The sequence below is a fragment of the Hemiscyllium ocellatum genome, chromosome 12 (genome assembly GCF_020745735.1).
Source record: "Hemiscyllium ocellatum isolate sHemOce1 chromosome 12, sHemOce1.pat.X.cur, whole genome shotgun sequence".
Lineage (NCBI taxonomy): Eukaryota > Metazoa > Chordata > Chondrichthyes > Orectolobiformes > Hemiscylliidae > Hemiscyllium > Hemiscyllium ocellatum.
In genome coordinates this window covers 83,796,669-83,809,726 of record NC_083412.1, presented here as the reverse complement: position 1 = coordinate 83,809,726, position 13,058 = coordinate 83,796,669, and the positions used below count along the sequence as shown (strand labels likewise).

At 44.4% G+C, this 13,058-nt stretch overlaps 1 protein-coding gene across 2 annotated transcripts in view; it reads right to left on the bottom strand.

Annotated features, from left to right (window-relative positions):
* Window positions 1-12,387, bottom strand: part of vps26c (VPS26 endosomal protein sorting factor C) — a 57,374-nt gene extending 44,987 nt beyond the window's left edge. Inside the window, exon 1 of one of the 2 annotated variants that reach the window (XM_060833811.1) lies at window positions 12,225-12,387. In XM_060833811.1, coding sequence (XP_060689794.1) covers window positions 12,225-12,281 — 57 coding nt within the window. In that variant the 5' untranslated portion in view covers window positions 12,282-12,387. The remainder of the gene's footprint in view (window positions 1-12,224) is intronic. The other variant, XM_060833810.1, reaches the window with a different exon arrangement.
* Window positions 12,388-13,058: the final 671 nt, after the last annotated feature.

The following is a 13,058-nucleotide window of genomic DNA, read 5'->3' as shown; positions in this document are numbered from 1 at the left end:
TCGTTATCTCATTTCTGAAGGCTTCCCATTTTCCAGCCATCCCTTTACTGGCGAACATTTACCCCCAATCAGCTAGTGAAAGTTGTTGCCTAATACCGTCAAAATTGGCCTTTCTCCAATTTAGAATTTCAACGTTTAGGTCTGGTCAAAAAAATAAAAATGAGAAACGCTGAAATTAAGGTTGTACTAATACTTGGGTTGAAAAGGGAAAGTTTGAATGTTTGATGTTTCAAAATTTTGGTTTGTTAAAGTGCTGATTCAGAAAATCCTTTTCAAGTAACTGTTTTGCCTTATTTGAATCAAGATCTTAATTCCATGTGTTTTGCGGGCTATGTAATGGGGCAGATTTTGTTTTTACATTGTAATTGTACAACATTACATTCTTTTTGAAATTACTAAACTGGTAACCTCAAAACAAATTGATTGAGTGCCTTGAGCCTCTGATTTGTTTCAAATTCTGCAATGTCTGTTTCAATAAAAAAAACAGTAGGGTCAGTGGTCATTCTTTAGCCAGATGAGAGTATTATATTAAAATATTTTTGCTGTGTTTTCATTGCAGAGTGTTCACAAAATATTTTTTCGCTTGATGCTTTAAGTTTTTCTGGAGAGTATCAGAACTTGAGGCTGAGCTGCTTAAATTCTGTCAATTATTGTTTTGACTTCATTGGCCCTCTTCATATTGCAAATTCAAAGAATGTTGATCTCGACCAAAGTTGCCACTGTAATTCCGACTGCGTTATTTGGGAAGTTCCATTTGGAGAACCTATTTTAAAATATTCAGCATTTGTTTCCCACAAATATCTGAGATTTAAATCTGAACTGAAACTGCCACTTCAATTGCTAAAGCTCAATAAACATTTTGTTGTTTTCTTGCTGTTCCAGACTTCTGAAATACTTTTCCTGACAGCTTTCACATTAGCCAGGTTAAAGCCAGAAGTTATACACTTCCTGTTCCTTGGAGGAGCTGTGCACATAGCTCAAAACAAAGACATTTTTATACTTTTCTTACAGAATGAGCAGTAGGTATAATTAGTAAATTTGCAGATGACACCAAAATTGGAGATATAGTGGACAGCAAAGAAGGTTATCACAGATTACAACAGGATATTGATCAGATGGGCAAATGGGCTGAGAAGTGGCAGATGGAGTTTAATTTGGATAAATGCGAGGTGCTACATTTTGGGAAAGCAAATCTTAGCAGGACTTGTACACTTAATGGTAAGGTCCTAGGGAGTGTTGCTGAACAAAAAGACCATGGAGTGCAGGTTCATAGCTCCTTGAAAGTCGAAACGCAGGTAGATGGGATAGTCAAGGCGATATTTGGTATGCTTTCCTTTATTGGTCAGAGTATTGAGTACAGGAGTTGGGAAGTCATGGTGCAGCTGTACAGGACATTGGTTAGGACACCAATTGCGTGCAATTCTGGTCTCCTTCCTATTGGAAAGATATTGTGAAACTTGAAAGGGTTCAGAAAAGATTTACAAGGATGTTGTCAGGGTTGGAAGGAGACGTTGAATAGGCTAGTGCTGTTTTCCCTGAAGCATTGGAGGCTGAGGGGTGACCTTATAGAGATTTATAAGATTATGAGGGGCATGAATAGGATAAATAGACAAAGTCTTTGCCCTGGGGTGGGGTGTCCAGAACTAGACGGCGTAGGTTTAGGATGAGAGGGCAAAGATACGAAAGAGACTTAAGTGGCAACTTTTTCACTCAGAAGGTGGTACGTGTATAGAATGAACTGCCAGAGGAAGTGGTAGAGGCTGATGCAATTGCAACATTTAAGAGGCATCTGGAAGGGTATATGAATAGGAAGGGTTTGGACGGATATGGGCCGGGTGCTGGCAGGTGGGACTAGATTGGGTTGGAAAATCTGTTCAGCATGGACGGGTTGCACCGAAGGGTCTGTTTCTGTGCTGAACATCTCTATGATTTTAAAGGTACAAGTTATGATCGCAAAGTACCTTCAGACAATTACCAATCAATACCCGATATTGCTTTATTTGACAGTTACTTGGTTCAATGATATTTCCTGAGACCCAACTGTTTTCCAACACTCAGGCCACCCTTCTAACCGAGCTATTGCACCTGGATGTGAAGGTGAGTTAGGATGGCCAGTAATGTCTTATCTAGTCTTGTTATTTCTATGCTGTAAAGGGAGCATTGTCTACTAATTTCTATTGAAGCAGACTGTGGTTAGTTAATTATTCAGCTATGGCAGAATTAACAGTTAGTAACTTAAAAGCCATTTTATGCAGCTTTTAGCAGAATTGTCAATTTGTAGCCTCGAAGCCATTCTGTCATGTTATTTGCAGCGAGAAGCCATCTTATTGCCACCTAAGTTACTAAGAACATCTGTTAAGCAGTTGCTCCTGACAACAACTAGTTACCTCCGCCTGTATTCAGGTTTCAGATCCTCATGACTAAAGCTTGTGTGGGGGAAAACAGAGACAACAGAAAACGACCGAGTACTCAAACAAGTATTACAGTGTCACCAAAGGAATTATGACTGAATCTCAAAAGATCAAACAACCATTGACAAGGTATGCCCAAAGAGCAAACTGCCTCAAAAGATGTTCAAAGATAGGAGCCAGTTGTTCTTCCAATATCTGAGAAAATCAAACTTTATAGTTGATCATTCTGTTTAGATTAGATTAGATTAGATTAGAATACTTACAGTGTGGAAACTGTTGAGGAATGAAAATCAGAAAGTAGTTTTGCTGAACATTTTGAGTTAAATAGAATCATAGAATCCTTCAGTGCAGATCGAGGCCATTGGCCCATCGAGTCTGCACTTCTGAAGAGCATCCCACACAGATCCTGTAACCCCACATTTACCATGGTTAATCCACCTAGCCTCCACATCTCTGGACACTCTAGGGTAATTTAGTATGGCCAATCCACCCAACCTCCATATCTTTGGACTGTGGGAAGAAACTGGACCACCTGGAAGAAACCCATGCAGACATATGCAGAACATGCAAACTTCACACATAGTAATCGAAGGGTTGAATCAAACCCAGATCCCTGGCACTGAGGGGCAGTGGTGCTAACTACTGTTAGGAGTAAGCCATTTATTCCCTTGAACCTGCTCCACTATTCAAAAGAACCATGGCTGACCTAATTTTAAACTGACACCCCTTTATTCTGAGAGAATGCCCTCTGGTACAAGACTCTCCCATGAGAGGGGGGAACATCCTCTCAGCTTTTACCTTGCCAAGCCTCTTAAGAATTTTGTATGTTTCAATCAGACTCCTCACATTTTTCATAACTCCAGTGACTGGAATCCCAATCTGCTTAGCCTTTGTATGTCACTCAATTTTTATCCACTATCTCTTGAAGGCCTCAGCTGAATGGGTCTCAAGCTCATTTCCAGGAACTACATTCCATATTCTAACAACTCATTATGTGAATAAAGCTTTTTCTCACATTACCCTCACTTCTTTTGTGCATCACTTTAAAATATACATCCTCTCGTTCTTGTTCCTTTTACAAGACAGATTAGCCTCTCCTTATGTACTCTGTCCAGCCTGCTCATGACTTTGAAAACCTGTATCAGACTTCCTGTCAGCCTTCTTCTCTCCAAGGAGAACAGTCACAACTTCTTCAATCTATCCTCATAACTCAAGTTCCTCATATCTAGATTTTTGTAAATTCTTGTAAATCGCTTCTGCGCTCTCTCCAATCCATTCACATCTTTCCTACAATGTGGCGCCTACAAAGTACACAGAATTAACAAGTGTCTTGTACAAGACCATTACCACCTCCCTTGTTCTTGTACTGTGCTCCTATTAAAGCCAAGAATACTAACTTTCATTAATTACTATCTCTGCCTGTCTAGTCATCTGTACTCCTTCAGATAAGTTCTCAAGAACTTATGCACCCTCTTTAGAACTATGCACCTTATTTTTGTTGTCTTTCAATATTCTTTCAACCAAAGGACTTGAAATGGCAGAGCAAAAAAAGTAATGGAAGCATGGATTCAGGATCTCCTCACTGTAAAATAATAAAGCAATTGTTTTAGTGATAAACACAGATCATTCAATATTTACAACTACAAAACAGTTTAAGATTGCATATCTTTCTAGTCCTACCTGTTAACTAATTTTACAACATTAATAGTTCTAATTAAATAGAAGAGTTAGCACTGCTGGTATTATGCCTTCCTAGCATACAATTCTTCCTCATCAGATTGGTTGAAAATTCACAATTAGAAAGTTAAAAATATATTCAGTGTGTAGATTTTAAATTACAGAACAAAAATTTGAAAATCCATCAAAATTTCAAAATTAATTTCCTATGGTGAATAAACCAATACCAGCAGTATTGGTCCCCTTATTTAAGGGGAGATGTTATTGTATTGGAGGCAATTCAGAGGAGGATCACAAGGATGATCTTTAGCATAGAGGGATTGTCTCACCAGGGAAGGTTAAACAGGTTGGGACTCTCTTCACTGAACTTTAGAAAAATGGCACATACAGGACTTGTAAGAGGCTTGAGAAAACAAATGCTGGTAGGATGTTCCCTCTCATGGGAGAGTACAGGACCTGAAGGCACAGTTTCAGAATTAACAGTGTTATAGAGTCATACACAGAGTTGTACAGCATGGAAACAGACCATTCTGTCCAACCCGTCCATGCCGACCAGATATCCCAACCCAATCTAGTCCCACCTGCCAGCACCTGGCCCATATCTCTCCAAACCCTTCCTATTCAGATACCCATCCAAATGCCTCTTAAATGTTACAATTGTATCAGCCTCTACCACTTCCCTTTCAAGTTGCACAACATCTGTCCAATAGGAAGGAGACCAGAACTGCACACAATATTCCAACAGTGGCCTAAAATGATGAGGAATTTCTTCTTACAGAGGGCTGAATGAATCTTTGTCACAGAGCTGTGGGGACAGACTTTCTGTGTACATTTAAGGCCAAGGGAGATAGAGGTTATTGAACTGTAGGGTAATCAGGAAAGGACTGAAAATTTGGAGTGCCAAATTATCCATGATTCTGTTGAATGGTGGAGCAAACATGAGGTGCTGAATGGCCTACTCCTGTAGCTATTTCTTATGGTCAAACCCTTGATGCTGACAAAGTAACGACCAGATCTTATCAATCCTCATTGACACAGGCAAAGTTCTCAATGCGTTTTCTCTGTATGAAGATTGCTACAAAACCACTTATCCTTAATATCTCTGGATTAGAAAGGAGCAGGAAACATTTGGACCTCCCATTCCTAATTGGTATTCAATAGTTCCTCCCAGAAAGTGCAAGCACGGAAAGCAGTTCTGAAACAGGATCACTGAACTCAAAAACATTCACTCGATTTCTCTCTCTCCACAGATGCAGCAATAGTTTCTCCAGCAATTTCCAATTTTGAATCAGATTTCCCAGCACACTCAGTTATTTGCTTTCTATTATGTAGCTGAAAGCAGGATTGAGCTGAGTTAAGATCCCTGATAGAATTTAATGTAATGTACAAAAATAGCGATGAAATAACCCAGCTACAGACTCAGTCATCAAATTCAAATTAAAGACTCCAACTGATTTGACTTTGGCCTCCAAATAATGTATCCCTGGAGAATCCATCTTTCTGGTATGTATTAGTAATCCAGTTAAAAAATTAAGAGTTTACAATACCTAAATATCAGATGTGGGTGGTTCTCAACTCTCTTGCATCAAATGAATCTTTAAAAACCTCTTGTATAAATTAGAGTAGAATAACATTATAACCTTCTTTCTAGATCCTCATCACTTTTACCCCTCAGTCTCATCACCCCTGGATGATATCAAGAGTAGGGAAAGGAGAGATATGCTATAGTGTTACATCTAACACTGTAAATCCCCAAGTGTGGTCTGGGAACCACTGAAGGTCTGCAAGGGTCCACCAGGTACTCCATGGACTGGTACAGATTCAAGTCACTGATGTGTAATACTACGCCACATGACAGAAAAAACCAGTGGTGCAACATCACTGGACTAGTGATCCAGGGCTGCAAATGTGTTGCTGGTCAAAGCACAGCAGGCCAGGCAGCATCTCAGGAATAGAGAATTCGACGTTTCGAGCATAAGCCCTTCATCAGGAATAAGAGAGAGAGAGCCAAGCAGGCTAAGATAAAAGGTAGGGAGGAGGGACTAGGGGGAGGGGCGATGGAGGTGGGATAGGTGGAAGGAGGTCAAGGTGAGGGTGATAGGCCGGAGTGGGGTGGGGGCGGAGAGGTCAGGAAGAGGATTGCAGGTTAGGAGGGCGGTGCTGAGTTGAGGGAACCGACTGAGACAAGGTGGGGGGAGGGGAAATGAGGAAGCTGGAGAAATCTGAATTCATACCTTGTGGTTGGAGGGTTCCCAGGCGGAAGATGAGGCGCTCCTCCTCCAGCCGTCGTGTAGTTGTGTTCTGCCGGTGGAGGAGTCCAAGGACCTGCATGTCCTCGGTGGAGTGGGAGGGGGAGTTAAAGTGTTGAGCCACGGGGTGATTGGGTTGGTTGGTTCGGGCGGCCCGGAGGTGTTCTCTGAAGCGTTCCGCAAGTAAGCGGCCTGTCTCACCAATATAGAGGAGGCCACATCGGGTGCAGCGGATGCAATAGATGATGTGTGTGGAGGTACAGGTGAACTTGTGGCGGATATGGAAGGATCCCTTGGGGCCTTGGAGGGAAGTGAGTGTGGAGGTGTGGGCGCAAGTTTTACATTTCCTGCGGTTGCAGGGGAAGGTGCCGGGGGTGGAGGTTGGGTTGGTGGGGGGTGTGGATCTGACAAGGGAGTCACGAAGGGAGTGGTCCTTGCGGAACGCTGATAGGGGAGGGGAGGGAAATATATCCTTGGTGGTGGGGTCCGTTTGGAGGTGGCGGAAATGGCAGCGGATGATACGTTGTATGCGCAGGTTGGTGGGGTGGTAGGTGAGAACCAGTGGGGTTCTGTCTTGGTGGCGGTTGGAGGAGCGGGGCTCAAGGGCGGAGGAGCGGGAAGTGGAGGAAATGCGGTGGAGGGCATCGTCGATCACGTCTGGGGGGAATCTGCGGTCCTTGAAGAAGGAGGCCATCTGGGCTGTGCGGTGTTGGAATTGGTCCTCCTGGGAGCAGATGCGGCGGAGACGAAGGAATTGGGAATATGGGATGGCGTTTTTACAGGGGCCAGGGTGGGAGGAGGTGTAGTCCAGGTAGCTGTGGGAGTCAGTCGGTTTATAATAGATGTCTGTGTTGAGTCGGTCGCCCGAGATAGAAATGGAAAGGTCTAGGAAGGGGAGGGAGGAGTCTGAGACAGTCCAGGTGAATTTCAGGTCGGGATGGAAGGTGTTAGTAAAGTTGATGAACTGTTCAACCTCCTCGTGGGAGCACGAGGCAGCGCCGATACAGTCATCGATGTAGCGGAGGAAAAGGTGGGGGGTGGTGCCAGTGTAGTTGCGGAAGATGGACTGTTCCACATATCCTACGAAGAGGCAGGCATAGCTGGGGCCCATGCAGGTGCCCATGGCAACTCCTTTAGTTTGGAGGAAGTGGGAGGATTGAAAAGAGAAGTTATTCAGGGTGAGGACCAGTTCAGTCAGTCGAAGGAGGGTGTCAGTGGAAGGGTACTGGTTGGTGCGGCGGGAAAGGAAGAAGCGGAGGGCTTTGAGTCCTTCGTGATGGGGGATGGAGGTGTACAGGGACTGGATGTCCATAGTGAAAATAAGGCGTTGGGGACCGGGGAAGCAAAAATCCTGGAGGAGGTGGAGGGCGTGGGTGGTGTCCCGAACGTAGGTGGGGAGTTCTTGGACTAAAGGGGACAGGACCGTGTCGAGGTATTGGGAGATGAGTTCGGTGGGGCAGGAGCAGGCTGAGACAATGGGTCGGCCGGGGCAGGCAGGTTTGTGGATTTTGGGCAGGAGGTAGAAACGGGCGGTGCGGGGTATCATCCGCCGCCATTTCCGCCACCTCCAAACGGACCCCACCACCAAGGATATATTTCCCTCCCCTCCCCTATCAGCGTTCCGCAAGGACCACTCCCTTCGTGACTCCCTTGTCAGATCCACACCCCCCACCAACCCAACCTCCACCCCCGGCACCTTCCCCTGCAACCGCAGGAAATGTAAAACCTGCGCCCACACCTCCACACTCACTTCCCTCCAAGGCCCCAAGGGATCCTTCCATATCCGCCACAAGTTCACCTGTACCTCCACACACATCATCTATTGCATCCGCTGCACCCGATGTGGCCTCCTCTATATTGGCGAGACAGGCCGCTTACTTGCGGAACGCTTCAGAGAACACCTCCGGGCCGCCCGAACCAACCAACCCAATCACCCCGTGGCTCAACACTTTAACTCCCCCTCCCACTCCACTGAGGACATGCAGGTCCTTGGACTCCTCCACCGGCAGAACACAACTACACGACGGCTGGAGGAGGAGCGCCTCATCTTCCGCCTGGGAACCCTCCAACCACAAGGTATGAATTCAGATTTCTCCAGCTTCCTCATTTCCCCTCCCCCCACCTTGTCTCAGTCGGTTCCCTCAACTCAGCACCGCCCTCCTAACCTGCAATCCTCTTCCTGACCTCTCCGCCCCCACCCCACTCCGGCCTATCACCCTCACCTTGACCTCCTTCCACCTATCCCACCTCCATCGCCCCTCCCCCTAGTCCCTCCTCCCTACCTTTTATCTTAGCCTGCTTGGCTCTCTCTCTCTTATTCCTGATGAAGGGCTTATGCTCGAAACGTCGAATTCTCTATTCCTGAGATGCTGCCTGGCCTGCTGTGCTTTGACCAGCAACACATTTGCAGCTGTGATCTCCAGCATCTGCAGACCTCATTTTTCACTAGTGATCCAGGGACCTAAGTTAACGTTCAGAGTTACAAGGGCTCAACTCCATGGGCGGCACAGTGGTTAGCACTGCTGACTCTCAGCACCAGAGACCCAGGTTCAATTCCCACCTCAGGCAACTGTCTGTGGGAGTTTGCACATTCTCCCAGTGTCTGCGTGGATTTCCTCCAGGTGCTCCGGTTTCCTCCCACAGTCCAAAAATGTGCAGGTTAGGCGAATTGGCCATGCTAAATTGCCCGTAGCATTAGGTGAAGGGATAAATATAGGGGAATGGGTCTGGGTGGATTGCTCTTCGGAGGGTCGGTGTGGACTTGTTGGGCCGATGGGTCTGTTTCCACATTGTAAGTAATCTACGTAATCAAATGCCCAACTACAGCATATTGTTATATGTTCTATGTAGAGTAGCTGATGGACTTTGAATTTAACAAATAAATTATGGAATTGAAAACCCATCTCAGTAATAGTGACCATGAAAATAACACTAATTGTCATTTTTAAAAAGCCATCTGCTTACCAAAGTGTTTTAGGGAAGGAAATGTGACATCCTTACCCGATGTGGCCCACATGGGTCCAGACCAATAGCAATTTCACCCTCTGAAATAACCTGTCAAGCCACTCAATTTTTCAGCAAATACAGATGATCAACAAACGCTATCCTTGAAATTGTTCATTTTAATTATTTCTGTACGTCAAAGAATGTGTAACAATATAAGCAATATGTGGTTTACAAAGATCTACAGCATGGAAAAAGTTCCTTCAGCCAATTGCACCAGCGTTGGCTAAAAACAACCACCGAACTATTTTAATCACAATTTCCAGCACTTGGCCCATAGCCTTGTGTGTCTCAGTTATTTTCATCAACTCACTCAGATATATTGTGACAACTCCAGGACAGGTGAACCCAGACCTGAGGCATGGCAGCAAGTATAAAAACTTATGTTAGATCGTATAGCCTCAAGATATCATTTTCAGTGAGAACCAAGAGGAACTGGCAGAATTTGGAGGCCCACTTGAGATTTAAGGTTTTAATTTGAAACAGGACACTCAACAATCACCTTCCTGATATCTCACAAAAAGCATAATTCATCCTACTAGTTGTGTCTTATTTTTTTTTTACAAAAAACACAACTGGCTGAGAAGCAAATCAGGCGAGGTATGATCCACAGATGGTCTGCAGGATACAAGTGGTCAATGGAAAACAAACATTTCAGAACCACAGCTCTCACAACATAAGAACATATAAAAGGTTTAAACTTCAGTTTCATCTGTTTTACTTAACACCAACATATCATAATTTCAAGCATGACATCACATGACCGACCCTGAAATGCATCAGCTTCACTCCAATACCTCTCTTCTCTCCAATCCCCAATCTGATGTACTGATCTCTTCAAAATGTTTCAATAACTTTTATGTATAAACATTTGACATTCAAACAACCAAGCCTTTATCAGGTAGAAAAAAATGACATGCCTTTTAATAAAACATTATATTCATCTGATCCCAGCATCGACTTGCTAAACTATTTTTCTTGAGCTAATGACCTACATAATAACAACTTCACAGCTAAAAACATTTCAGCTCACATTGTTGGACGTTTAAAGCTAACTTAATTTTCAGCTCTTTCTGCTCTAATAAATTTGATTTCTGCACTGTGCGAGGTGATCAACTCAATTACACTGTAACCTATATTAACAAAGTGTTAACTGAAGACCACAGTCAGAAAATACACCATTCATAGACTTATACTGTACTGAGGGTGTACTTCAGCTAATCAAGTCTGTACCAAAGCCACTAAGTCTACCGTAATCCCGTAACTTTGAATGTTATGGCATACTTATCTAAATATTCGAAGGTTGTGAGATGTCCCATCTCAACTATCCCTACACTGCATTCCAGCTCCCATCCACTGACATGTTAAGGGGTTAATTTGCTCCACTGGCATTCAAGAAATTGGATGCTCGAGGGTAGGTGGGTGGGTATGTTTCTCTGTCTTGCAGGTACAATGTAAAAAACTTTGCATTAATAGGAGATGGCAAAAACATTTTCACTCAGAGTGGCAAACTTGTGGAAGTCTACTATAGAAGGGTGAAGGGGTGATGTCACTGGATATATATTTAAAAAGAAATAAACATATAAAAGGCATCAAGTTATGGAGGAGAATCACTGAGATAGACAACCAGGCATGACCATGTTGAATAGAGCAGCAGGGTCGATGGGCTTCCTGAAAATGTGTTGCTGGAAAAGTGCAGCAGGTCAGGCAGCATCCAAAGAGCAGGAGAATCGACATTTCGGGCATGAGCCCTTCTTCAGGAATTCCTGAAGAAGGGCTCATGCCCGAAACGTCAATTCTCCTGCTCTTTGGATGTTGCCTGACCTGCTGCACTTTCCAGCAACACATTTTCAGCTCTGATCTCCAGCATCTGCAGTGCTCACTTTCTCCTCGATGGGCTTTCAGTCCTATTTCAAGTGTTGTGAAGAATATGAGTTATCCCTAGTAACTAGTCAATAGTTTTCCCTCAAAACATTTGAAAAACAAAGTGTCCAGTGATCACACTGCTACGTATGCATAGTACTGCCACATTTTCAACAACACAGTAACAAATATACTTCAAAACCTACTTCATCAAATACGAAGTGTTGAGACATTCAGGGGGGAAAGAATTACACAAACGCAAATCTATTTTCTCCTAGAGCCTCAGCTAAATGTAAAAACTTCACTTGGAATGATGAAGAGAAAGAGGAGGAAACCATTTCATCCTCATCCACTCCAGTTTCAGCAATAAAACAAAAGAGCTGGGGAAACTCTATAGGTATGAAGGCATCCCTGAAGTGAGAAACAGAGTTAACATTTCAGAGCCCAATATGACTCATCGTAGTTCCAAGCCATCATGAACTCAAAACATTAACTCTATTTCACACTCCATAGATGCTGCCAGACCTTGCCAAGTTTCCCCTCTTGATATCAGATTTCCAGTATCTGCAATACTTTCACTTTTTTGGAACCCGCAAATACCTAGGCTGTAAACTCTCTACCAGCAGGTACCCAGTACACCTTGTCAGAGTCGACTCTCCCCTGCTCCTCGGATGCTGCCTGACCAGCTGTGCTTTTCCAGCACACTTTTCGACTCTGACTTTCCAGCATCTACAGCCCTCACTTTGTTCCATCCATCCCTGAGACACTGTGTCAGAGTGGCACTATATACGATATGAAAATGGAATGGTTTGTCTGGGGGTGGAAGCGGAAGAAATTCAGAGTGGACTAACCTCAGCGTAGACTGTCCGTGCAGACTCGATGGGCTGATTGGCCTCTTCCATACTAAATTATTCCATGGCTCCAAAGTAAACATACCCCACTGACGATGCAGTGGTCTTCCCTCACCCACCCAAGGAATACGGCAGGTATTGCATACAGTTAGAAGCAGCAAGTCACTCACCCCCTCATGATAAACTTTATTCGCCCGTTTCAGCTTGATGTCCACCACAGACCCCATCACTGCGGCCGTTACCGTCACGCGCTGGAACCCCCCCCCAAAGCCTCCCGTGGTCACATGATTCCGATGGTCGTGTTGAGGGTGGAGGAATCCTCCGGTCCTCCCGCCGTCACGTGCCCTTCCCAGCACGCACCACAGTCGACCGTTGGTGAGGGCTGGAAACTCGCCTTCAAATGAGACGACCTTAGCTGGTCGTCCATTGTAGAAAATGTCCAGCAAGGCGTTACTGGGGGCAACGGTCTATTGGAAAGTATAAGCCGGCATCGAGAACTTAATTTTTCAGTGAAACGTGTTTTCTGTCTGCCATTTGTTTCTGGCGTGTGGATATTCTCGGCCAAAGTTCGAAAAAAATGTGTTTTTTTTGGTTAATTTCGCAGTGAGTGGCTGACGATCTGGAAAAGACGTCTAAGAGTGTGGTGGAAATAGATTCTGAAGAGTCGGTTGTGATCACTGAACGGGAGTTAGTTAAGCAGCAATGTGGGGGGAGAAATATTTTGCCAGGGTTCCATGGAAAGCAGGGGACCCGAAAAAAGGTGTTATGTTGCTACGCAGAACCGGCACGATCAGGTCCATCAGATTCAGATTCAGGATACATTGGTAAACAGGGACGTGTGCTGATTGATGTGTTCGTTAACCAGTTGCAAGAGTTCATTTTTTTGGGGGGGTGGGGGTGGTGATGGAATTGAAGGTGCATGGTTATGTGATAGCATCTCCCAGAATATATCCAGCCAGAGTTGGCAAACCTTTTCCTGCAGCTTGTTTAATTTTTTTAATGGG